The sequence below is a fragment of the Peromyscus californicus genome, unplaced genomic scaffold, assembly GCF_007827085.1.
Source record: "Peromyscus californicus insignis strain IS unplaced genomic scaffold, ASM782708v3 Scaffold_23__1_contigs__length_62951481, whole genome shotgun sequence".
Taxonomy (NCBI): Eukaryota; Metazoa; Chordata; class Mammalia; order Rodentia; family Cricetidae; genus Peromyscus; species Peromyscus californicus.
The window spans coordinates 8,324,251-8,349,936 of record NW_026294534.1 but is presented as its reverse complement, the minus strand read 5'-3'; the positions used below and the strand labels follow the sequence as shown (position 1 = coordinate 8,349,936).

The window sequence follows — 25,686 nt, the reverse complement described above, 5'->3', positions numbered from 1 at the left end:
CTCACATTAAAAATATAAATAATTTTAAAAAGTCCCACAGTCTTTACAAATTCAGACATATTAAAAGTTTATCCAGTTAAAATATCCAGTCTCTCTAAAAATCCAAAATCTCTTTTAAAAGTTCAAAATCTGCCAGGCGGTGGTGGCGCACACCTTTAATCCCAGCACTCGTGAGGTAGAGGCAGGCAGAACTCTGTGAGTTCAAGGCCACCTTGGTCTACAAAGTGAGTTCTAGGAAAGGCGCAAAGCTACACAGAGAAACCCTGTCTCGAAAAACCAAAAAAAAAGTTCAAAATTTCTCAACTGTGGGTGCTTGTAAAAATAAATATTAAATTAAATACTTTCTTACTTCAAGAGGGAAGAACCAAAGCATAGTAACAATTAGATCAAAGCAAAACTGAACTCCCAACAGTGTGAATAATGCAATGCCCAATGTCTGGGATTCACTCACAATCTCCTGGGCTCCTCCAAAGAACTTGGGTCACTTCTCTGGCTCCTCCCCCTGCAGCACACACAACTTGTCTCATAGGCTCCAGCTGACTCCATTCCACCAATGCTGTTCTTGGTGGTCACCCCATGGTCCTGGCATCTCCAAAATGCTGGTGTCTTCTGCTGCAACTGGGCTGCACTTTCACCAATAGCCTCTCATAGGTTCTCTTCACGGTGCCAAGCCTCAGTGAACCCTTCAATTCTGGGACTTCAACTACCATGGAGTCCGCACCTTCTCCAGTGGCCTATCCTGGATTCTCACAGTGCCAAGCCTCAGCTGCTTTTCATGACCCCTTCATCACTTCAAACCCGGCACCACCTGGGTGACTCTTACACTACCAAGCTTGGCTGCCAGCACAAGGTACAACCTTGACCATCTTTGAAACAATGCTTCTGTGTGTGGACTCTGAGGAAACACTTCCCAGATTTCACCTCAGTAATGCTGGTCTCTTCTTAATCACCAATAATTACTCAGCTCCAGCTGACCAGCATCAATTGTCCTGGTAAAGCATGGGTTTTACTTCAGTGGTTCTGGTCTCTTGTTAATCACAGCTGATTCTTCAGCCCCAGCTGACCAGAACCTCAGATTCTTAACTCAAAAGTCCTGGTAGAGTCTTTCCTTCCCTCTGAACCTTCACAAGCCAGGCCTCCATTGTCTATACTGCATTGTCTATCTTCCAAGCTCCTAAAGAACAGCTCACTGAGATCTCAATATTCAATGGCTTTTCTAGCCCAAAGTTTCAAAGTCCTTCCATAATCCTCCCTCAAAATAGCATGGTCAGGTTGTCACAATACCCCACTCCTGGCACCAACTTGTCCTAGTTAGGGTTACTCTTGCTGTGATGAAACATCATGACCAAGACAACTTGAAGAAGAAAGGGTTGATTTGGCTCACACTTCCACACTGTAGTCCGTCACTGAAGGAATCCAGGGCAGGAACTCAAACAGGGCAGGAACCTGGAGACAAGAGTTGATGCAGAGGCCATGGAGAGATGCTGCTTACTGGTTTGTTCCTCATGGCTTGCTCAGTCTGCTTTCTTATGGAACACACAATGTGCTGCACTCTCCCACATCAATCACTAATTAAGAAAATACCCTATAAGCTTGCCTTCAGCCCGACTTTATGGAGACATTTTCTCAGTTGGGGTTGCCTCCTCTCAGACGACTCTAGGTTGTGTCAAGGTGACATAAAACTAGCCAGTACACTGTCTTTCATGCCTGGCAGTCTTTCCTTCCCACCTACCATAAAATTTGCCAACTCAGCTTCTTTTAGGGCAGCCAGGGATATCTGCTTGCTCACACAGCTTCACATCCATTGTCCCCATCCATCTACAGTGCTCCTCATCTCCCCACACAGACACTGTGCCCAACAAGCACTAACTACCCACCCCAAGCCCTGACAACCACTCCACCTTCTATTTCTTTGAGTCTAACTTTGGGGCCTCATATCAGTGGGACCATACAGTACTTTTTCTGACTGGCTGATGCTGAGACTCTCTCAGGTTTCATCACGTAGCAGAATTCCCTTCTCAGTCAAGACTAAAGTTTTACTGTGTGTGTAGACCACATCTTATCCTTTATGTAATCGCTGGGCACTTGGGTTGTTTGTACCTTTTTGTTATTGGTGACCAATGGTGCTATGATCACACGTGTACAACTGTGTCTTTAAGACCTGTTTCCAAGGCTTTGCACATACACCAAATTCTTGTTTTTAATTCTTTAATTCTTTTAATTCCACTGAGGTGACTGCATGTCTTGTCTCCACCAGCAGAAATTCAATTTCTTATATCCTAATCAACATGTGTGCTGTTATAGCAAATGCTTGAGATAAGTCACTTAGTAAAGAACAAAGGTTCATTTTGGCTCATGGTTGTGAACTTCAGGTTGACCAGCTTTAAGTGTCTGGTAGGGGCACCATATCATGGCAAGGCATAGTGAATGAATCTGCTCACATCACAGTCAGGAAGCAGAAAAAATACAAATTCCAGGATTCCTTTTAAGGGCAGGTCCCCTAAACGGCCTGGAGACTTCTCACTAGGCCTCACCTTCTAAAACTCCCCAACTTCCTCAAGTGCTAAACTAAGAAGTAGCCTGTATGGGTCTTGGGCTGGGAACAGGACTCAAGTGGTAACATCTACCTAGCTTGCACAAAGCCCTGAGTTAGAACCCCAACATACATAAACCAGGTGTGGTGACACATGCTTGTAATCCTAGCACTTGGGAGTCAAAAGTAGAAAGAACAGGAAGAAGTTCATGCTCACCTTCAGCTATATAGCAAATTTAAAGCCAAACTGGGATACCGGAGACCATGTCTTAAAACAACAACAACAAAGCAAAAACATGATCTAGACAAAAGCTTTGAGGAGCCGTTACAGATCCAAGCCATAGTGACTTGCCATTTACTCTATTTCTGCATCACATGTCTTCATCTTTGAAGAGATATGGCATCTCTTTGTGGTTCTAATTTCCATTTCTCAATTCTTGTTGCTATCAAGCACTTTCCCATGTTCTCAAACCACTGTCCTCCTTCATGGAGAGGCACCTAACCACAGCCTTGCCCATTTTTCACCAAGCACTCTGCTTGCTATTGTTTCGTTTTCAGGGTTCTCTCCATTTTACATATTACTTCTCTATCAGGGTTTGTAAATATCTCTTTCATTCTGTGGTATGATGATTTATCTCACTGTCAACTTGACCAGACTCAGAATCACTATAGAAACACTTTCAGGATATCTATAAGCTCTTTCCAGAAAAGTTTAACTGGACAGAGAAGATTCACCCTAAATGTGAGTGACACCATCCCATAGTCCAGACCTGCATAAAAGGAGAAAAGGAGCTGAGGACGGGCATTCATCTCTCTGCTTTCTGATCGCAGATGCAGCGTGGCCAGCTGTTCCATGTTCCTGCCGCCATGCCTTCCCCACCATAATGAACTGCACTCTCCCACGTGATGAGCAGAAATCAGCCCTTTCTTCTTCAAGCTGCCCTTTCTCAAGTGTTTGACCACAGCGATGAGAAAAGTAACTAATACGTGTGGGTTAGCATTTCTCTCTTGAGTGTCTTCCAATGTACAATTTAATATTTCTTTCCTGAGGCTTACAGTGTTGTTTTTTATTTGATGTCTTTGGTGCCATAAAGAAATTATTGCCAAATCCAACACTGTAGAGTTTTGCCTTGGTTCCTTCAGTTTCATAGTTTCAGGTTTTACCTTTAGGACTTAGGTCCATCTTAGCTTTAATTTTTTTTTTATTATTTTATGTGTGGGTGTTTTGATTGCATGTATGTCTGTGTACCATGTGGAAGTCAGAAGGCCTGAGATCTGCTGGAACTATAAAGATTGTTGGGAGTTACCACGTGGGTGCTGGGAATCAAATCTGGGTCCTCTGCAAGAGCAGCCAGTGCTCTTAACCACTGAGCCATCTCTCTAGTACCCTTTTAGCTTTTTAGATGGCACTGTCAATCCAACTTCATTCACTGGCATGTAGGTACTCAGTTCTCAACACCATCTGTTGAAAAAGTCCATGCTCCCCCACTGGACAGTCTTGGCATCACTGTCTAGAAACACTAGATGTGTGGTTTTTCCCCGCTTTGCTAGTCCAGTGGTCTGTCTGGCTTCCGGCCCACACCGGTGTTTGATGACTGCAGTCTTGCAGTAGACTTTGAAATTAGGAAGCCTGAGGACTCAGAGTTTTATTTACTTTCAGGATTGTTTTGGAAATTCAGAGTGACTTGAATTTCCTGGTCTGCAAAATCCATTAGGGTTTGGTAAAAGATCCCTGATGTTCTAACAGCATTATCTTCTAAACCACATGGAATGTGTTTTCATTGCAGTCTTTTGAAATTTCTCTGTTTTGTAGATTTCACTCTTTCATTTCCTTGGCCAAGTCAGTTATGAAGGATTTTATTCTTTATTATGCTAATGTAATTTATTTTCATTCCTTTTCAGGTTTTTCTCTGTCACTTTACCTTATTGTTTGAACGTGACATGTCCTCCTCAGGTTCATGGGTTGTTTGGTCTGCAGCTGGTAAAACTATTTGGGAAAGTGTAAGTTTGGAGGTGGAGTCTAGCTGGAGGAAGGAGGTCACTGGGAGTGTTCCTTTGAAGGCTACCCCTCCCCCCTCGCCAATCCCACCTATGTGCTAACTTCCCGTTTGCCATGAGGCAGGCAGGCTCCCCCTCCACAGTGCCTGCCATGATGCTCTGCTTTACCAGGGCCCCAGGATCAATGGAACCAAGAATTATGGATTGAAATCTCAGAAACCAAGCCAAAATAATCTACCTTTGTGTTATTCTCTGATATTTTGGCCACAGTTTGATGGTTAATCTTGCTTATCAACTTGAATGGATCTGGGGATCACCTAAGAGACACGATGCTGGGCAGGTCTGTGAGCACATTTCTAAGAAAGATGGACTGAATGGGAAAGGCCCTTCCCCAGGGTGGGCAGCACCTTCTGTGGCAGCCCAGATATAGAGATCAGAGGCAAACAGTGCTACAATTTTTGCCTTCTTCCCACTGTGAGTGCATCTACACTGTATTATCCTTAACTGACTGCAGAACCCACTCCCTCAGCCTTTCAGCATGAAGACCCATGGCTCTCCTGAAATCCTGCACACCTCCAGGGCCAGAGGGGGACTGCCAAGGCATCTAGCTTTGTGAACTAAGCAGCTACTGGGTTCTTGGCCCCCCAGCACACAGGTAGCCACTGTTGGGATTACCAGTGCACACTGGGTAAATCAATCTAGTAAATCCTTTTTTACAGTATGTTCTTTCTATGGGTTCTGTTCCTCTCAAACCCTGAGAGCCACACAAAAGTAATTAATGCACTTTGCATCTTGCAACTTTATCAGTCCTAAAAGTATTTTAATGGATTCCTTTGGATTTCTGATACATAAGATTCTATCATCTACAAATACTTTTTCATTTCTTCTTTTTACCTAACTTCCCTGGCTAGACTTTCTAGTCCTGTGTTGAATACAAGTAACAGTGGCCCCTCACCCTGTTCTCATCAGTACCTCACCCTGGGCATCCCCCTCAGTGGCTGTCCATTTATGACCTTACATCCATTTCTTTCTATCCTTTATTTGCCGACCACCGAAAGGTTATTGGATTTTGTGCAATGCTTCTTCCGTGTCAGAGATGATCATGCAGGTTAAGTTGTTGGTGTGTGCAGCTGTGTGCCCAGGAGTTATTCTTCTCGATCACCAGTCTCCAGTTATGAAAACAAACCGCAGAGTCAGGGGAGTTGCAATGCTTTTGTTGTTCCTGCGTTTACATCATAGAGGTCTGTGTCCTTCGTTTTGGTTTCTGATCGCTGCTTAGTGCCCTTCACCTTACCTGATGGACTCTCGTGAGCACTGCGTACAGGGCAGGGACAGTGGAGAGGAATTCCCTCAGCTTTCACATGGGAATAATTTCATTTCTCTGCCTAAAGAGAATTCTTAGGGGAGGGAGTCTAAGTTGAAGCAGTCTTACTCTGTAGCCTATTCAGTGCCAGAATATGAAATTGAAGATAAATTCTTGAAAAAATCTTTCCAATTTATTATTGTATAGTGCATGTGGTGGGGTGGGGCGGGGCATGCGTGGTCAGAGGACAACTCTTGTTCTCAACATGGACTCCAAGGACTGAAGAGCAAGTGCTGCACAGACTGAGGTGTCTCACCAGCCTGACAGGACTCTTGATGGATGCCCTACTTTATTCTTTCTAGCATTCTCGATGTATTGGCCTATTGCCTTGTGGCCCCACAGATGACAAATCTCTGGATGTTACTGAGGAATGCACACGTGTGGCAAGCAATGTTCCTCTAGCTGCTATCTTAGGGTTTCCATTGCTGTGAAGAGACACCATGATCATGGCAGCTCTTATAAGGAAAACATTTAACTGGGGTGGCTCACTTATAGTTTCAGAGTTTTAGTCCATTATCATCGTGTTGGGACATGGCAGTGTGCAGGCAGACATGGTGCTGGAGTAGTAACTGATAGTCACGTATCTTGTAGGCAACAGGAAATGGTCTGATACACTGGGCAGTATCCTGAGCATAGGAAACCTCAAAGCCCACCCCCACAGTGACACACTTCCTCCAACAAGGCCATACCCACTCCACTAAAGCCATACCTCCTAATAGTGCCACGCCCTGTGATATTATGGGGGTCAATTACATTCAAACTACCACACTGCTTTCAATGTTATCTTTTGGAAACTAATGAAAATGTGTCCTATGAGTACACAGCCTCACTTTACTTGGAATTTGTTTCTTGGATGCTTCATCGGGTGGCCATTCAGGGCTTGGTGCGTCTTCAGTCACTACCTTCACATCTTCAAATGTACCTGTTGATGCTGTGCTCCTCATATCTTTAACATCTTCTCTCCTGCTCCTCAGACTCGGGAACCGTATTGTCAAGTTCGCCAGTTCTACTTCCAAACGCTTTCTAGTGAATTCTTCTTTCAGTCCATTTCTGCAGGATTTCTTTCTAGTTTTTCTCTTTATTACTCTTCCATCGCTCATGAATCACTTTCCTGGCTCTCATCTCCCCTCGGTTCTTTGAGCATCTCTGTGATGACTGCTTGTAACGTCGTGCAGGATGTCTATTATCATCCTCAGGGACAGTGTCTCATTCACCTCTTCCTCTAAGTGGACCATGATTTCTGTTGTCTTCATGCCTTCTTTCTGTTGAAGACAAGACATTGAAATCTACTCATAGTGGCCAGAAAGTGAATTCTATTTCCCAAGGTTTGTTGCTCTGTATTCTGATAGTTGAAGTCTATCTGCATTTGGTGTGGATCTGCCTGAAATGCCACCTGCAGGCCATTTCAAGTTAACTCTGTGCCTTTCCCTGGGCATGCCCAGTCACCTTCTCAAACAGACGGCTGTTTTTTAATGTCTGAGTCTTCAGTGTCTGGATTCCCAAAGGGGAAGAGTAAAACGGAGGGGAGAGGTGGAAAAGGAGGTACCAACCTTTAAATCCCTGGAAATCTAGTCAGCCAAGGGGTAGAGCTTGAAACCGTGGTGCAGCTCCAGTGTCAAGAAGCTCTCGTCTGTACCTATTTCAAAGTCTCTTAAGTAGCTGTGTCTGGCAGATTCTATGGGTACAATTGTCAAGGCATGAAGAGACTTCTGGTATACCCACTCCTCATCTTTCCAGAATGCTCAGTCTTACAGTTTTTCTCAAAGTCAAACCTACAAAGTATGCCTCAGCTTTCCAGACAGAGGAAAAGGCACACAGAGAAGGTACTCATGACCCCACGCCCACTTTATCTGCTTCCCACTTCCTGCCCCAGTGGAGGAGTGTCCTGCCTGACAGTGGAGGGACTGTGAGGCCATGAGACACATCAGGACTCTGCTACTGGGCTGTCATCCCACCTATCCACTTACGACAATCCAGAGTAACTTTAGAGTACAGTCCTGAGTTACAGAAACACAGAGCTTGTTTAAAATGCCCATGCACATTTTATTAATAAAAACTAACAGTGCCGAGTTAAACAAGTCAAACAATTAAAGTCTCTTTATATTCCATAAAATATTACAGAAAAGTTTATTTGTGTTTCAATAAAAAGACTATCATTTTAGAACAGGCAGCTAAGAGCAACTGTGCAGTTAACGAGTTTTTGTGAATAAATTTTAAGAGACTATTGCCTGTCCTTAAATTCCTTTTTCTTTTTATAAAAAAAGAACTATTAAAAATGATTGACAAATTTTGAGTTAAAAAACTGTTAAAACATTCTCTATGTTTAATTTCAACTTTATAATAGATTACAGGAAGATGCTTATGAAACAAATACAACATTTGTTTCAGTACACGTCTTTAAATGATAGACTTATAAGTATGTAAACAACTATATAATAAAAAGTTTCCAAACGTAGCCTGTAAGAAATCAGGCAAATTTACCATAAGCAAACTTTCTAGACAATTTCCATAGCTGCACCAGCGTGGCAGTAAACTTCTTCCAAACAAAACGAAAACAAACAAACAAGAAAAACTACTTTGCAATTTGTTGCTGCAATAGAGAAAAAGTGTAAAAACTTGATGGAATTACAACAGTCAATATAATTTAAGGAAAAACAAAGTCATAATAAGACGTATGGCGCTTAATGTTTAAAAAGTAGAGTTTTGCTATTGGCTTGGTTCTTTGGACACTGCATGATTTAACAAATGAAAAGAAAATTCATCCTAAAGCCTGGCTGTCCACCAACGGGTGCTGGATGCCGAGGCAGGCTAGCATTTTATTATTGTCACTGGTCTGGGTGCAGTGCAGTTTCCTCAGCAAACCCAGCAACTGTTGAGGGGTAAAATAAACTTCAAACTTAAAACGAGAGAGAGAGAGAAAGAAAGAGAGAGAAATCGAAAACACAAAATCCTAAAAAGTAAATACAGGCTCTGCAACAGCACGCTGGCTTCAAAACACATCTGCCACGCGGCTCAGACCGCGGGTACAATCCTTACTGGAGGTGCACATCTAACTCCACAACTCATGGGCATCTTCTTGGGAGTTGGCCAAAAAGAATGAAGTCCCACTTGAAGTTTCTCTTCTCTATGCGTTTTTTCCTGAAGCTGATATGAAGGGAGAGGGGGTCTACAGGTTGAGCGATCAATCCTCCTCATCGTTCTCATTAAAGTCATCATCATCATCATCATCCTCCCCGACGTACGAAACAGGGGTCTCTACCCTGGAGCCGCTGTACTGAGACCCATTGGAGCTTGTGGCCAGCATCCCATCTGCACCATTGCTCAAATCACTGCAAAGACAGACCAGTCAGTGAGGAGAAGCCCGCTCTGTCCAGCCTAAGAAAGGCTGGATATGACCCTAAGTGGTGGCTTGTTGTTGTTGTTGCTTTTAAATTACAAGGCAGAAAAGCAAAGATGTCACCATCTGCAATATTAGAACTCTAGCCTGACTGGGTGGTGGTGGCACACGCCTTTAATCCCAGCACTCGGGAGGCAGAGACAGGCGGATCTCTCTGAGTTCGAGGCCAGCCTGGTCTACAAAGCAAGTTCCAGGAGAGCCAGGGCTACACAGAGAAACCCTATCTTGGAGGAGGAAAAAAAAAAAAAAAAGAACCCTAACCTGTAATGAGCTTCACTCTGCTTGGGCTATTCCCCAGCCCGTCCTCTTTAAACATGAAACAGCACAGTGCCTGGTCACTAGAACTCACAAGAGCCAGGGGTAGTGGACCAGGAAAAAGAATGGGTTAGCATCAAACACCAAACAAGGAACATCACCTTTGTAAGGCATAAGGGTTCAATCCCTAATATCTACCTATCTCTGTCTCTCTAGCATACACTCACTCTCTAATGTGTCTGTCTGTCTCTCTCTCACACACACACATACTAGTTTCTAGTTTCTCTCTCTCTCTCTCTCTCTCTCTCTCTCTCTCTCTCTCTCTCTCACACACACACACACACACACACACACACACACACACACACACACACACACACACTACACACAAACATGGAACAGAACCGGGCATCACCAGTTAGCACAGGCCGAGCTGATGGTGCGCTCCCAGCATCCCGTGCCTGTCAATCAATGTAAAGCCAGTCACATATCCTCATGCCTTCTCTGCACCTGTCAGCGTGTACAGGAAACACTTCTCCTGGGGTAACTACATCGACAACATCCGCTGTGGCAGAACTACTCCCAGGTCAAAGCCACAGCTGCCCTTGGGGCCATTCCAGACTGTAAGTGGCCGACATACCACGTGCTAGACGACACTGGCACTCCTCATGACAGGGCAAGGGCCTCCTTCTCACGGTGAGAAGTGGGAAGCCGGGAAGGTTAGCTCACAACAAGAAGCAACCGTGGGCAGCCCGACGGCTCAACGGGTGAAGACCCTTGCCTCACAAGCCTGGCAACCTCTGATACCCAGAACCCACATAAAAGTGGAAAGAGAACCAACGCCATGAAGGTGTCCTCTGGCCCCCCATGCTCATCACACACACAGACACGCACACACGAGTAAACACAAACAACTAAAGAGAACTATTTTAAAAAACACTCTACTTCAAAACGTAACCGTTGGTAAGCACACTCACATTCAGCTCAAACCTGATCAACTCTGAGAGCTCACACTGGAACACGGGAAGCCTCCAGGACACGAATGACTCACACTGTCACACCAACAACCCCTGGGATGACATGAGGGTGTTCACTTACACTATGGCCTCGACTGACTCCAGCAACAGCTACAGCTATTAACTTCAAACAATTCTAAAAAAATTAAACTTACATCTTAACTCTTAAATTAACCTAGACTACACCTACAACATAATACAATAGGCAATACCCATTAGTTCACTGTTCATATTCACTGTAAAGGCCATCTTAAGGCCTTTACACCACTCACCTTCTGAGCTTGCTAGGCCAGATGACAGCTGATATGTTTATTTAAATAGTGAAGGTCCTTCAATAACACAGAAAATAAAGAGATGCAATACAATGTAAAGTGTTAGGCTGTCATGTACGCACAAGGATCTGAATTCAGATTACCAGCACCCATATAAAATCAAGCCTGGTCACGCTAGAAGGCCAACTCAGAGGTTAAGAGCACTGGCTGCTCTTGCAGAGGACCTGGGTTCAGTTCCCAGCACCCACGTGGCATCCCACAACTGTCTTCAAGTCCAGTTAGAGGGGACCCATCACCCTTCTATGGCCCCCACAGGTACCTGGCACACGTGTCCACAAACGTGTGTGGACAAAACACGTACACACCATAGAAATTTAAATAATATTGAAAAAAAAAAACAAAAACACAACATACTTGGCAGTAACCCTAGAACTAGGGGGCCAGAGGGCAGAGACAGGCAGATCTTTGGAGCTCACTCAACCAGTTTAACCAATCTGTGAGCTCTGGGTTCAGTGAGTTTTAAAAAATAACTAATAAAAGAAGATATCCTCCATGTGCACACACCCCTATACACGTGTGCACACCGGCACACACATGGAACAAACACCACCACCCCAGGAAAATGGAAGAGGAATAGTCAGTTTTGTGCTCAGGGATGTGGTCCAACACCCATGTACATACTGGCAAAACTGAACAGACTTGGTGGGTATGAGTGAGGGGGAGGGGGAGAGGGAGGGGGAGAGGGAGGGGGAGGGAGAGTCAGAGAGAGCGCAAGCGATCGAGCCTATTCGAGGAGATGAAGTCAGGAGGGAAAGGTTGGAGGGAAGAGAACGAGGGTGGATTTGATCAGAATACATCACATGCATGTATGACTATAAATAAAACACTTTTTAAAAAGAAGAAAACAAGCCGGGCGGTGGCGGCGGCGCACGCCTTTAATCCCAGCACTCGGGAGGCAGAGGCAGGCGGATCTCTGTGAGTTCGAGGCCAGCCTGGTCTACAAAGTGAGTTCCAGGACAGGTGCAAATCTACACAGAGAAACCCTGTCTGGAAAAACCAAAAAAAAAAAAAAAAAAAAAAAAAGAAGAAAACAAAACCAACAGTTAAGTTTTGACCCAGGTATGGTATGGAGTTGTAATTCCAGCACTTGGGGAGTGAGACAAGAGGATGGTACGGTCAAGGCCGAGCCTGGCTGCCTGGTCAAACTGTCTTAACTTTTTAAAAATGGGGGGAGGGGGGCGCTGGCAAGCTATGACGGTAAGGTTACAGCACTTGCTATGAAAACCTAACGGCCTAAGTTTGACTCCAGGATCCCACAATCAAAGGAGTATACCAACTCCTAAAAGTTGTCCTCTGACCTCCACACATGTACCAGGACGTGTATACTCACACTCACATACACACAATAGCAGATTTTTACAAACTGGGGCCAAAAGCACTTGCCATACAAGCCTGGAGAAACAAAGTTTGTCCCTTGGAACCATGAGAGGATTGATTCCACCAAAAAAACCAAACAAAAAATCCAGACTCATTTGACCTCCACAAATGCCCACACACATCATACACACAAACATGCAAATAATAACAATTAAAAAAAGTGTACAGAAGCAGGAAATAAAACTGTACACACTGTTCCACTAGACACATTTTAAGGAAACAACCAAGGAGCTATTAAAATAAAACAAAACAAAAAAACATCAGTCGGGTGGTGGTGCAGGCCTGTAATTCCAGTACTCGGGAGGCAGAAGCAGGTGGATCTCTGAGTTCTAGACCAGCCTGGTCTACAAAGCGAGTTCTAGGACAGCCAGGGCTACACAGAGAGACCCTGTCTCAAAACCCCCTACCTCCCAAAAACAAACTCCCAAAGAAAACAAAACCTTTGACACTTTCCCTGCCGAGGACAGTGGGACATCAGTAGGTCTGTAAATCCGTCCCCACCTTACTATGTAATACCTTAAAAAAGTAAAAACCACGAATTACTTATTCATAGGTGGGGGGGGGGTGCTCACTCTATAAGGGATAAGCCCGTGTGCCCTTGCCTGGGCCCAGCCCAGCCCACCTGAGACACAGCAGGGCTGCCCTGCCCCTGCCCCGCCCCAGCCACATCACCTGGCAGAAAGCCTTGTGCCATTGGATGTAGAACCTGTTGTTGTGACGAACACTCCACCAATGGATCCCTGAGCCATTTCTGAAAAGAGAGAGAAGCAAATGGAAATAAAGCCAAGAAGCCAGGTGTGGTGGCATCTGCCTTTAACCCCAGCACTCAGGAGGAATATCTCTGAGCTCCGGGCCAGCCAGAGCTACGCAGTACGACCGTCCCAAACCAAACAGAGAGACCCAATGTGCAGGAAAGCAGCACAGTGGGCATGACAGCCACCGCTGGGAGACCCGACCCCTGACAGGGGCTTTCCCTGCCCTCTGTAGTAAGAAGCAGGGGCAGTGGGTTCCCAGGCAGGCAGGACAAGCTCAGCATGTGCTTCCCCTCAGGAAAGGCTCCCAGTGCAGTCCTGTGCGCCAGCACAGCAGAGACAGGACCTAACTGCAGGAATGCACGGCATCCCCCTTCCACCTGAGACCCCCAGAGCTCTACAGGAGCAGGACAGGAAGGCAGGAACTAATCTCCCTGTGGTGCCTCAGACAGACAGGACAGATGCGCATGTGATCTGGGACAGAGTTCTTGGGACATAAGGAGTCCCTGGCAGTCTGAGAAAGCAAATACACACCATGCATTTTTGACTGTTGAACATGATCTTTTTATGAATTATCACTAGGCCATCACAAGAGTGTCACGACCTGATGAAGCCCAGGAAACTGACAGCCCTGCTCCATCCTATCCTGACTGATAGAACACCAGAGCTCACAAGGTCGTTCTTGCCGCTGATTATAAGGACCGACTGATGGCCTTAGGAGTGGGTCTGGTCTGGTACATCACCTCCCATCCCCGCTCAGGAGACAGATTCTCACTCCTTAACACATTCATCATGAAAACCATACAATTGCCACTCACGGAGCCCAACAATCACGTGTCCAGCAGGTATCGTACCAAGGGGACTGATGTCCAGCCAAACCTCAGCAGACATCCAGGTACTAGGGATGTAGCAGGTCATAGCATGGTCAACCACAGGGCCCAACTGACCTGTCACATATGGTTCTAGAGCTTTTGGTACCAAACTTCTCGCCACCTTGAGGTCTTCAGCAGAGCAGTTACCCGATTCCAGTCCGCATGCCATGCCCATGCGCTTGAGCACCTCAATATCATCATGGATTTCAAACGTGTTGTCAAAGTTAAACAGATACTCAAATCTGTGGGGGAAAGGTACTGTGAGAATTATGGGGCTACTAAGGGATGAGCAGGACTGTGGATGGGGGCAGGCAGCAGTCCCTCCCACACCACCCTCCTCACCCTCCACCCAGAAACAGTTTGAACGAGGAAATGAAAGACAAGCCATTGCATAATTCTGCGAAGTGCTGTCTTGCTCTAGGTATGCACTGGGCCTGGACACCACACTGCCTGCACGCACACATGTTCTTGCTGCTGAGTTATAAGGTCCACCAGAGACCACACGTGCTGTTACTAAGCAGCCTTAAGGCTGACAGCAATGTATCCCAGAGTTTCTTCCCCAGGAGGCTACACTGGGAGGACCCGTTGAGGACCAACTTGTCATTGGAGATGCTGCAGTCAATGACAGTCTTCCTGCTGGTGTTGACAATGATGAAGGGCAAATGGATGACAGAGTTGGGAGGAGGTGGCCTGCGGGCCTGCTGCTCTGCTTGGCGGTTCCTCTGCACCAAGTTCTTGAAGGCAATTTGCTGAAAAAGACCAACAGGGCCCCCCGGTAGATGTCAATACCAGTAATGTGATGGCTATCCTTCCTGCAGACAGTGGGAACCTGGGTGGTGAGAGATCAGCCTGCAGCAGCCCTGGCATCTGCTGACAGACAGCCTATGGCGACAAGGAGCCCGGGGAACACAGTCACGGCGACACTGCCCACATTGGTCATAGCTGTCGGGTGGAGTGACCTGCTAGAGGACACTGAGTCCTAAACTAACAGTTCTCCTGGTAGAGCACAAAGGACCTCTCTCTGCATCCCGCAGGGATGAACTCAGAGCCAGTGGTCCAGCGCCTGAAGACTCTAACCCTGCCAACCCCACTCCTCCTCCCTACAGCGGAGAAGCTGTCATAAAGACAAGTACAGCTATCAGGCTACAGACAGTAAAAAACTCAACCTCGGCAAGTGAGGGCCCTCTGGGGCCAGAATCCCTGATTTCCCACATCTTCCTGGTCCCCTGAACTGGCCCCCACCATGCTGTCTTAGGCTGACCACACAGGAAGAGCTATGTCACCAAGCATCACTCCCTGATTACTGACATTGTATTTTAGACAGTTAAGACGGCCTTGTGAAGCCGGGCAGTGGTGGTGCACGCCTTTAATCCCAGCACTCAGGAGGCAAAGGCAGGCAGATCTCTAATTTCGAGGCCAGCCTGGTCTACAGAGTCAGTTCCCGGACAGCCCTGTCTTGAAAAATCAAAAAGAAGAAGAAAAGATGGCTTTATGAGGGGCTAGGATCATGTTGGGATCCCCAACTCTGACTACTAGGTCCATGGATACCTATGGTCATCCCAGGCTGGTGACCAATGACCCCCATGGCCAGTACCATCACTAGGTCTCCTGGAGGGTCCTGCGCACCCCAGTCAAGAGACCAGCCTGCCCAGCCCTGAGCCCCGCACACACCATCTTCACTAGATGATTCCCCAGGTCCCCACACCTCCCAGGGCTACTTCCCATGAACACACAGTCTCAGCCACCATGCCTTCCCTGTCCAGCAGCTGTCAAGACCAACATCTACAGAGTTACGACATGCCCAGTACAGTGCCTGGTTCCCAGTGCAGACTGAAATCCCCCTGGATGTCACGCCAAGGAGTGCTTATGCTCAGTCAACCTCTCTGAGAATAAGGCCTGTATGGCCAAGAGCCTGCTTCCAGGGGAAAGGTGGGGTGCTCAGATGGGCTGCTACCTGCAGGATGAGCTCCTGGAGCTGTGACTGCTTCTGCTTGATCCTCTCCAGCCTCCGCTGCCTCTCCACCTGCACACAGAACAGTGACAAGGGCGTACATCAGCACGCAGACTGACAAACTGCATCTGCCAGGCACCACCACCACTATACCACTACACCACTACACCACCCCACCACCACCACCGCATCACCACCCCCCTCACCACACCACCACCCCCACCCCCCACCCCCACTACCTCCACCCCCACCAAAACCCATGAACAAGGATTGAGAATTAAGCTCTCTGCCCCAAAGCCATACGTAAAAACTGCCTGGCAATGGTGGCTAATAAATGAAAAGGGACCCCATGACATCAACTCAGCCACCTGGAATAGCCCTCTCAAGTGACCAAGGACAAAGGATGCCCACTTTAGGCAACGCACCTCTAAGTTCTGGCACTCCTGAGCTGAGTTGGTGGGCAGGCCAATCCACTTGATCTCCTTTTTCTCCTTGGAAATGATGTTCATGGCCATCAGCACATTTAAGGCATCGTAGACACGCCGCCGGATGTTCTTCTGGTCATAAGCCTAGAAGACAACAGCCTTCTTGGTGACTGGACGGCTTGGAAATTAACACTTGAGGTTCAGATCACAAGCATGTCCTAAGGGGACACTCCTGATCCATCCTCTGTGACATCCAATGGTCTTGCAGACAACCCAGGTCACTTCTTATACCAAACCAGGAGTTTTCTAGCATTTACCACTGCTTCAACTTGAAAGGCTGGGCAACCCAAGCCCATGGACTTCCAGAATACTTACTGATTCATTTGGTAGGATGTGGTTGTCAGCAGCGCTGAACTCTGCAACCAGCTCATCAGCCACCTCATTGTAGGAGGTGGTCCCTTTCCTCTGCACCTTCTCACACACCTTCATAGAGAAATGCCGTAGGCCCTTGCCATTCTTCTCACCTTTCCTGTTCCGCTTCCTTTCAAACAGCAGAAAAATAGACACTGTTAGGAGTCATGGGAGCTAGGCGAGAACCAGGACACTTTCAGAGACAAGGCCTAAGGCTGCAGAGCCCCCGAGGCCCATTTGTCCCATAGCCCCACCACAGGCAGCAGGGACTCCGCCCTAATATAGCAGGACATTGGTAAGGATCAGTGTTTCTCAGGTCAGAAAAAGAACACACACAAGGCCAGTTCACACACCCGTGCCTCTAACGTCAGGGCAGATGGACAGACAACTGGAGGGCAGAAATCAGCACGGGTCTGACCCAGACCACACACTAGGCACCACTGTTCTAGAGACATCTGCTGGCATCAGAATATGGCATATTTTAGCATAAACTTAGGAATTTTCAGGGCTAATTTCAGCAGGCTACCATGACGTAAGGCAAGTGCTTAGATTGATGGGCATGTGATAACAAGAGGAAAACCATGATGTGAACTTCCAGTCACGGAGCACACCATATGTGTGCCCTCACTAAATCACATCAGGAACAAGAGCCACCAAGTTCCTCTAGAGTTTTGGGCACAGATGATTTTAAAGCAATAGAGACATGGTTTCAGAGCTGTGTGTTTTTAAGAAAAAACACACTGTGACCTTTACAGACACTCACTTCACTTCTATGTCTGCTATTATCTCGGTGACAGCACAGCCCTGGAGGGACCATCCACAGGACAGTAGAAGTCACACCCTGTGGCAGCAGGTAGAATCTGCACACTTATGCCAGCCTGACAGTGAAAAGTTTCAAAGTGGTTGTGTCACAGTAGAGGCCGGTGTTCTCTTCTTTGTGGCCCAGAGCTCCAAATCCCCCCCACTTGCCGGCACAAGCTAGGCCTGCAGCTCGCCATCTGGCCCCAACAGGGATGAGATGGGAGCATTGAACTCCGCGTACTCAGGCACGTCCATTACAGACCACGTGACACGTAGCCAGAGGAAAGAGGGGACACTCTAGGCAGTTGCTACCCTAGGGTGGGGTGCTCACCCAGCAGACCAAGGTGAGGAGTCAGACGGCTGGTTCTGGGACACAAAGTGAGTGTTGGGAGTGTGTGGACTTCCGACCACAATAGTGTTGGATGCTGCAGGTCTCTGAGGCGTGCCAATCACCTACAGTCAAAAGAGAATTCACAACAATCAGACACCCCCACATCACGGCATTGCCGTTTCCGTCATCTGCTGACGGGGCAGCCATGGCAGCACCTCACCAGCCTGGCCGGCAAGGAGGCAGCAGAGCAGCAGATGCCCCACGGCAGCAACGTCCGAAGCAGCGGCCACTATCACTACAGCCGCTCTGCACCGGGCACTATCCCACTTAGCTCAGACACCTTTACACTTAAGAGAAGCACCAGGAAGTCCAGAGTGCTAGACACCGGAGAGGACAAGGCAGGCCTCCCATGGCAAAGAGCACTGAGTAATACCCACACCAAGCAGGCAACTAACTTACTGATGGCTAGGTTTGGTAACAGGACATTAACACACTTCTGGCTTTACTCTTAGTGAGACGGACAAGGATGAAAATGTTGTCTAAAGTATTAAGTAAACAAAGGAGTTGCCAAGTCAAGTGCAAACTTGGGACAGACAGTGAGTCCCCCTCCAGCCCCAAAGTGGCACCGGCCTCTGTCCAGGTGCCTGTGACACTTCTCTGCAGTCTCTGGGGAACGTCAGGATCCAAAAGGGACAGGTGGATCCCTGGGTCACACACAGCCAACAGTCCACCTGCTCAGGGGTGACGACTCTTGGGGGTCAAGGTAACCAGTTCTACCATGGGCGGATATGCCGCCCACTCTTAGAGCACCCCACTGAGGACTCAGCAACGCCTCTCTCTGGTGTCTGGTACAGGTCTGCTGTTTTGATTCCCTTAGTTAACACACAAGCCTATTCTTCTGGAGACAGACACTGTCCTACAGACAACTAATGTCTCACTATGTCAGAAATCTTGCTACGTACATAACTCTAAGTCAAAAAGACCTCTGGTAAATCCCAAACTACAAAGTCCCTCAGTCACTGAATTCTTTGGGGATAACCCCCACAGGGACTGAACTGAGATGCCTGGATCCCAAATACCCTCCTTTGCCCAGTGAAGGAAGATGTGGGGACACTTTGGGAACTGGGTGACAGTGCTGGAAATGCTGGGCACACAGGAAGGACGTGCATCTTGGCTCGCTCGCCCTCCCCATCCTCACAGACCACAAGAGCAGTTACAACAGGAGCTTCACGCTCTGCCAGAGGTAGTGCTCGCTGGTCCCGTTCACACACCCCACACAAGCCTGAGAGCTGTGCAGAAGGTCCTGGAGCTCCTGGCTGTGAGCCTTCAGTCCCCTCTGCAGCAGGAAGAACACCCCCGACTCACGCGTAGCCGGGTCACCTGCCTGCAGCTGCGGCTGCGCTTGTGCAAGAGGGCCCTTGTGTCTGGCTTACCCACTGCCCACCAACAAGTTGCCAAATGACTGGGTCTGAAGAAAGCCTGCTCCCAGCACCATCCGCTCTACACAGCACTTCTCGAATGCTATGCCGAGGAAGGTCAGGTGGCCCCCCACAGGCAGCCTCGCTTCTCACTGAGACCTACGTCCATCAGGACACACAGACACAAGCTTGCCCAGAGGCCCTATGCATATCCCAGGTACAGTACACTGTGAGCTCCCCTCAGGTCCACACATCTGTGGATCTGACAACAGAAAGAGGGCAGGCTGTGCATACAGAGGAGCTATCTACCCTCGGCATGCACATGCTCCAGCCTCTATATGTTTATGCTCCACCTTCATGCACAGAAATGCTCGGCAAATGCTCAACCCTGTGTACCCGGGGCTCTCTGCACACGTGTGCACACACTGCTTAGAACAAGCTCTGGTTCTGTGTGCACATGCTGCCGGCATCAGAGTCAGCAGAGATAAAGTTCAGCTGCAGCACTGGGAGGCCACGGAGGCAAGAGAGAAAATGGGAAGCAGACCAAGGAAATGTCGGCAAGTGGGATGGGAAAGATGGAAAGACAAGAGGAGAGCCAGATGCCCAGGCATTAAAGGCCCAGCCATTCCGGCAGGAAGTGGATCCCATTCCATCTGCACCCTGACCCTTGGCGTGCAACATGGAAGAAACAGAAGCTCCCAGGAACACCGGCCCTTCTGATACTATAGCCACTTCTGCAAAGATGCTCTGGTTGCTTCCCTTCAGGACATCCCTGCTTCTCATGGAAAAACAGGCCTGGTCCCAGAGCCCCTGGTGGGCAAGCGCCAGAGACACAGCACCAGCCCGAGTCACATTTCACATGTATAAGAGGTTAAATATCATCTCCTACATTAGAATCAACCCAGCTATTTCCCCTAAACCTTTGACATATATGACAGGTTTTTTTTTCTTTATTTTATTTTATTTTATTTTATTTTGGTTTTTCAAGACAGGGTTTCTCTGTGTAGCTTTGCGCCTTTCCTGGATCTCGCTCTATAGACCAGGCTGGCCTCGAACTCACAGAGATCCACCTGGCTCTGCCTCCCGAGTGCTGGGATTAAAGGTGTGTGCCACCACCGCCCAGCTACATATATGACAGTTTAAGGGTCACTTGGAACATGCCAGGCTGAGGATACAGCTTAGCAATATGCTGCTTACCTAAAACACATGAGGTCTAGGTTCAGTCCCTAGCACCACCAAAAACCAAAACCAAACAAAAGGACCCACCTGCAGCATGCAAGCCCTGACCACTACTACAGCGCAAAGCGCAGCACAGCAATCACCACATTCCTCCAGTGAAGCTCAGTTCAAATCGGATGTTCATTTCCAGATCAATACAGTTTAATCACCTCATATTAACTTCCTCCCCACCACTGGGGCAGGAATTTTGCAAAAACAACTTGTTCAAACTCTCCGGGCAGTGCTCATGGTGGGAAGGACATCTTCTTCTCATTGCCCCAGGAGAACCAGATTCATACCACAGGGTTGCAGGGTCCTTAGAGGCCAGGGCTCTCCCCACAGCCATGACACTTAAGACCCCAATGCTTGCAGGTGTGCTGGCACACACCCTCAACCTAGGCACTAAGGAGAAGAGGCAGAAGAAGACAAAGCTCCAGGAATTCGACACCAGCCCAGTCTACACAAAATGATTTTCTAAGCCAACCAGTGGTACATAATGAGACCTTATCTCAAACAAAACAAAACAAAAACCAACAATGAAGGGCCTGAAAGATGGCTCAGTGGTTAAGAGCCAGGTGCTACTCTTGCCAAGGACCCAGGTTTGATTCTCAGCACCCATATGGTGGCTCAGAAGCATCTCTAACTCCAGTTCCAGGAAATATGATGCCCTCTTCTGACCCTGAGGGCACCAGGCACACATGTGGTATGTGCGTACACACACACACACACACACACACACACACACACACACACACACACACACACACACACGATGCAGGCAAAACACTCAGAAAACCCCCGAACACTCAGAATCCCCTGAGGAGACTTAGAGGATACCATATGTAAATACGGACACATCCCAAGCTGAAGCACAGGACGCCCATGATATGACGGCTTTCTCCATGGAAAACCTGACTGCTGCAGAGTTGCCCCAACAACAGCTGCAAAAACCCTGGGGACGAGGGACATGTGGGAACACCTGGTGATGCCCGTGGAAACCCACAGAATGGAGGGACAGCTAGGGACCCATGTGAAAGGCTGCAGAGGATTTGGTGAGAAAGCTCAGTTGATAAAGGCACTTGTCACCAAGCCTGAAGATCTGAGTCCAATCCCTAGAACCCACAGGGTGGAGAAAAAGAAACAACTCCTGCACGCTGTCCTCTGACCTCCACACACGTGCTCACCTAATACACATAAAAACAGAACAAAAAAATTAAATTTTTAAAAAAATATTAAGATAGAGAGTCCTAAGTCCCCACGATTACTTGAGGGACAGCACCAAGTCCCTTATTCCAACCAGAGAGGGTGCTAGGCCCTCCCCAGAAGATCTGAGGCTGGTGGGTATAAGACACTGGGAAAGAAAGCAGTGTATGGGCAAGGACAGAGGCATGCACATCACTAAGGCCCAGGTTTCCTAGGAGAGGCCAGAATATCTAGAAGCTAGGGGAAAAATCCAGAGCCAGGAAGAAAGTAGGTCCCCGGATGAAAGACAGGAATCTGTCCACTGCTGAGTCTGTGCTAAAACATCCCACACGAAGCTCCAGCTACAGGTAAGCCCACTTCACGGACCCAAGGCCAAATCACACTGAGGGAGGCTGCAAGGCCCTACAGGGGCTCCTCATCTTTGACGAGTTACTCAATGAAGGAAGGGGATGGTGCTGGTCCCTTCCTGTGGCCATAGCCACACAGCCACACCCTTCCCCCACCCCTTCGCAGCTAGGAGACAGTGGCTACAGAGGAAGGCCACAGAACTTGCTGTAACATAGAGGGAACACTCTAAGCTCAGAGCTCTGGCAACGGAAGCCATGGAGCAGGAAGCCTGCTCAGGCCTTGGTCAGTCCACCTACATGCACTAGGTTACTGCCATGTGTATAGGGGCTTCAAATACTCCCTGACATAGGGGCACACTGAAGACACTAAGACTGAGCATTATGTACAACAGAAAGCCGTGCACACCTTCAGGAATCAGAATGTACCCGAGAGAGGACAGTCACTCCTACAAGCAACCTCCACCACACAGGAACACTGTGGCCACAGCAACACCGCCCACATCTAGCCCATGCCATAGGACCCAACATTCACGTGTCTTACCACTTACCACTTGCTGTGTGATATTGACATTGGACTGTCCAAAGGTTTTTGGCAAAAGCTGCTTCCCAAGTGTGTTCACTGTGGATGGGTGGACAGCTACAAGAGATACCACACCTGGAACACAAGGGCACAGGGTAAGACTCAAGCTGCTGCTCTGAGCCGAGGCTACAAGGGGCAGCTCCAGGAAGATGGCGTTTCTATCAAGAACCCCCAACCTCCCCAGTTTTGACACTGCCGACCTACGGCTCAGTCACAACTGTCCCAAATTTGGTCCTGAGCACTGGCTAAGGAAGTTCCAGGCCTGGGGACTGGCAGGGTTCATTCTCCAGCAGCCATGGTCTTGCCACAACACCTCCCCAGAGGCTGCTCCAGTCACCAACAGCCCACGCCCTGCCCTGACTCGGGATAAAATGGCCACCTCTTTGCTTTCATGTGGCAAATTACAGAAGAACAGCTAAGGTGTTTTCCTAATACAAAGACTGATACACAGAAGCACCAACCAGAACGCGAACTAGAACTAACTCTAACACAAAGTATCTACATGTAAAATATATTATAAAGATTTTCAAAGGAACCAAATGCTTTTAAATATAGCATTTGTCTGGAGAGGATCACTGCCAGAATTCAGAAAAAGATCCTAAAACATTACATTCACATTTTTGTAATCGGTCCTTCCTATCTTCAGATTTAAGGCAGCAAATTATCGAAGTATAAGACCTAGTGTTCTCCCACCTGACCTAACAATGATTGACAAGTGAGTCCCCCCATCTGACCTAACAAGAAACTGACAAGTCAGAGTTCCCCAACCTGACCTTAGCCAAAAGGTCAACAAGTGAGTTTTCCCAAGTTTTTTGTTTGATTTTCCTTTTAGTGCATGTCTAGGAATTGAACCCAGAGCCTCACACGTGCCCACAAAAGCATTTCATCTAAAGCCCAGCATAAAAATGGTTGTAAGTAAACGGCCCTATTACCAAAGCAATGCATGGGTTCAATGCAGTCCCATCAAAACACTAACAATGCTCTTTACAGAGCTAGAGGAAGCAGTCTAAAATCAGGAGGCTTAAGAAACCCTAAACAGCCAGAGTAACCATAAGCACAAAGAGCCGTGCTGGAGGTATGGCAATACCTGATCTCAGGTTGGAGCCACAGTAACCAAGCAGACCCACAGGTCAATGCGTTAAAACAGAAGATCCAGAAACGAAGGGGCTACAGACACTTGATTTTCAACAAAAATGTCAAAGAAAAAACAGTCTCTCCTTCTTCACTGGATGGTGGTGATGCACACCTTTAATTCCAGCACTCGGGAGGCAGAGACAGGCTGATCTCTGTGAGTTCAAGGCCAGCCTGGGCTACAGAGTGAGTTCCAAGACAGGCTCCAAAAACTACACAAAGAAACCCTGTCTCAAAAAACCAAAAAACAAACAAACAAAACCACAAAACCAAAAAAAACCCCAGTCTCTTTGAATGGTGTTGTGAAAACTGGATTTCTATGTGCAAAAGAATGAAGCTACACAATCCTGCACAAAAATTAATTCAAAATGTATCGAAGACCTTAATGGAGGACCTCAAACTCTGACACCACCAGACGAAGACAGGACGAACACTTGACGCTATATGTGCAGACAAGGACTTCAAGGACGGACTCCAACGCACAGGAAACCACTCCCAGAACCGACACACAGCACTACATAAGTGGAAAAGCTCCTTCAGAGCAAAGCTGTCACCACTGGAGAGAGAGCTTACCAAATAGGAGAAAAATCTTTGCCAGTTACTCATCTAACAGGGGACTGATGTCAAAATAAAAAGAAAAAACTCAACACCAAAGGAAGAAATAAATCAGTCAGTAACTGAGCAAATGAGACACATGCTTTTCAAAAGTACAAAAATAATAACAGTAACTGTTCAGCAGCTTTAGCCAAGGAAAGTGATCATCAAAACTACACTGAGATTCCACTTGACCCGCCAGAATGGCTACTGCCAAGAAACCGAGTAACAAGTGCTGAGGATATGGGGAGGCGAACTCCTGGTACTGCTGGTGAGGATGCAGGCTGACACAGTCACAAGGGGAATCAGTGCCGGAGTTCTTTGGGTACCACACTCGTGTGCATACCCACACACATACACGTGCATACATATGACTGAAATAAGTCTGGAAAAACAAAACTAGGCTAAGCAGGCTCAGTGGCTGAGAGCACTTGCTGCTCTTGAAGAAGACTGGATTTGGTTGTCAGTACCCACAGGGTGGCTCACAACTGTCTATAACTCCAGGGGATCCAAGGCCTCTTCTGGCCTCAAGGGGCACCAGGCATACAGGTAGTACATATACATATACATACATGCAAGCAAACATCCATACACATGAAATTTTAAAAATTAATGCTGGGAATGTATTCCAGGGCCTTGCGCACACCAGGTAAGTGTTCTACCACTCAGCTAATTTTGTATATATTTAGTCATACGCATATTAAGAAATACATGTGATGTCACGAGAAACACTCAAATGGTAGAAAGTTACCAGAGTAACATGGGTCAACATACCCATCACCTCTCATAGCCAAGTTGCCTATTGCTTTAGGGGTCAAGAGCAGCTAACTCAGGGGTGGGAGAGATGGCTCAGAGGTTCCCAGCACCCACATGGTGACTCACAACCATCCATAATTCTAGTTCCAAGGGGTCTGACGTCCTCTTCTGGGCATCCCTGAGCACCTGGCGGGCACATGGTGCACAGACATACATGCAGGCAGAACACCCATACACATAATAAAAAGATAATTAAAAAAAGAAGAAGAAGCAGGTAGCATGTCTCAGCAGAAACGAGGCCTCATGCTGCACGCCAACAGAGGGGCCCTACCGCCCCACTCCACCCACAGCCTCACTTCCTCCCCCCAATCCAAGCCCAGGTCAATGGCTGTGTTCTCTCTGCACATTTTTTGTTCTTCAATTCTATGTGAGTGAGACCACACCGTGATGTTGTTTCTGGGTTACTGTCTGAGCGCAACATCCTTCCTGCTCACCTCCACCATGGCAAACGGCAAATCTCCACTTTCTTAAAACATGTAATTCCCCTAATTTCTTCATCCATTCAGCCACTGACTACTACAGTGACCTTACCTCCCTTGAGGAGAGCCCCCAAGAGGAGTGGCCA

The 25,686-nt window shown here is 47.5% G+C and overlaps 1 protein-coding gene across 7 annotated transcripts in view; it reads right to left on the bottom strand.

Moving 5' to 3' along the window:
• Nucleotides 1-7,913: 7,913 nt before the first annotated feature.
• Nucleotides 7,914-25,686, bottom strand: part of Tfdp1 (transcription factor Dp-1) — a 44,579-nt gene continuing 26,806 nt past the window's right edge. For 4 of the 7 annotated variants that reach the window (XM_052751708.1, XM_052751709.1, XM_052751710.1 and 1 more), the window contains exons 4-12: nt 22,549-22,655; nt 17,815-17,936; nt 16,647-16,812; nt 16,272-16,415; nt 15,850-15,918; nt 14,493-14,644; nt 13,971-14,137; nt 12,944-13,022; nt 7,914-9,223 (exon numbers count right to left, since the gene is read on the bottom strand). In XM_052751708.1, coding sequence (XP_052607668.1) covers nt 9,076-9,223; nt 12,944-13,022; nt 13,971-14,137; nt 14,493-14,644; nt 15,850-15,918; nt 16,272-16,415; nt 16,647-16,812; nt 17,815-17,936; nt 22,549-22,655 — 1,154 coding nt within the window. In that variant the 3' untranslated portion in view covers nt 7,914-9,075. The remainder of the gene's footprint in view (nt 9,224-12,943; nt 13,023-13,970; nt 14,138-14,492; nt 14,645-15,849; nt 15,919-16,271; nt 16,416-16,646; nt 16,813-17,814; nt 17,937-22,548; nt 22,656-25,686) is intronic. The other 3 variants (XM_052751712.1, XM_052751713.1, XM_052751711.1) reach the window with 1 other exon arrangement.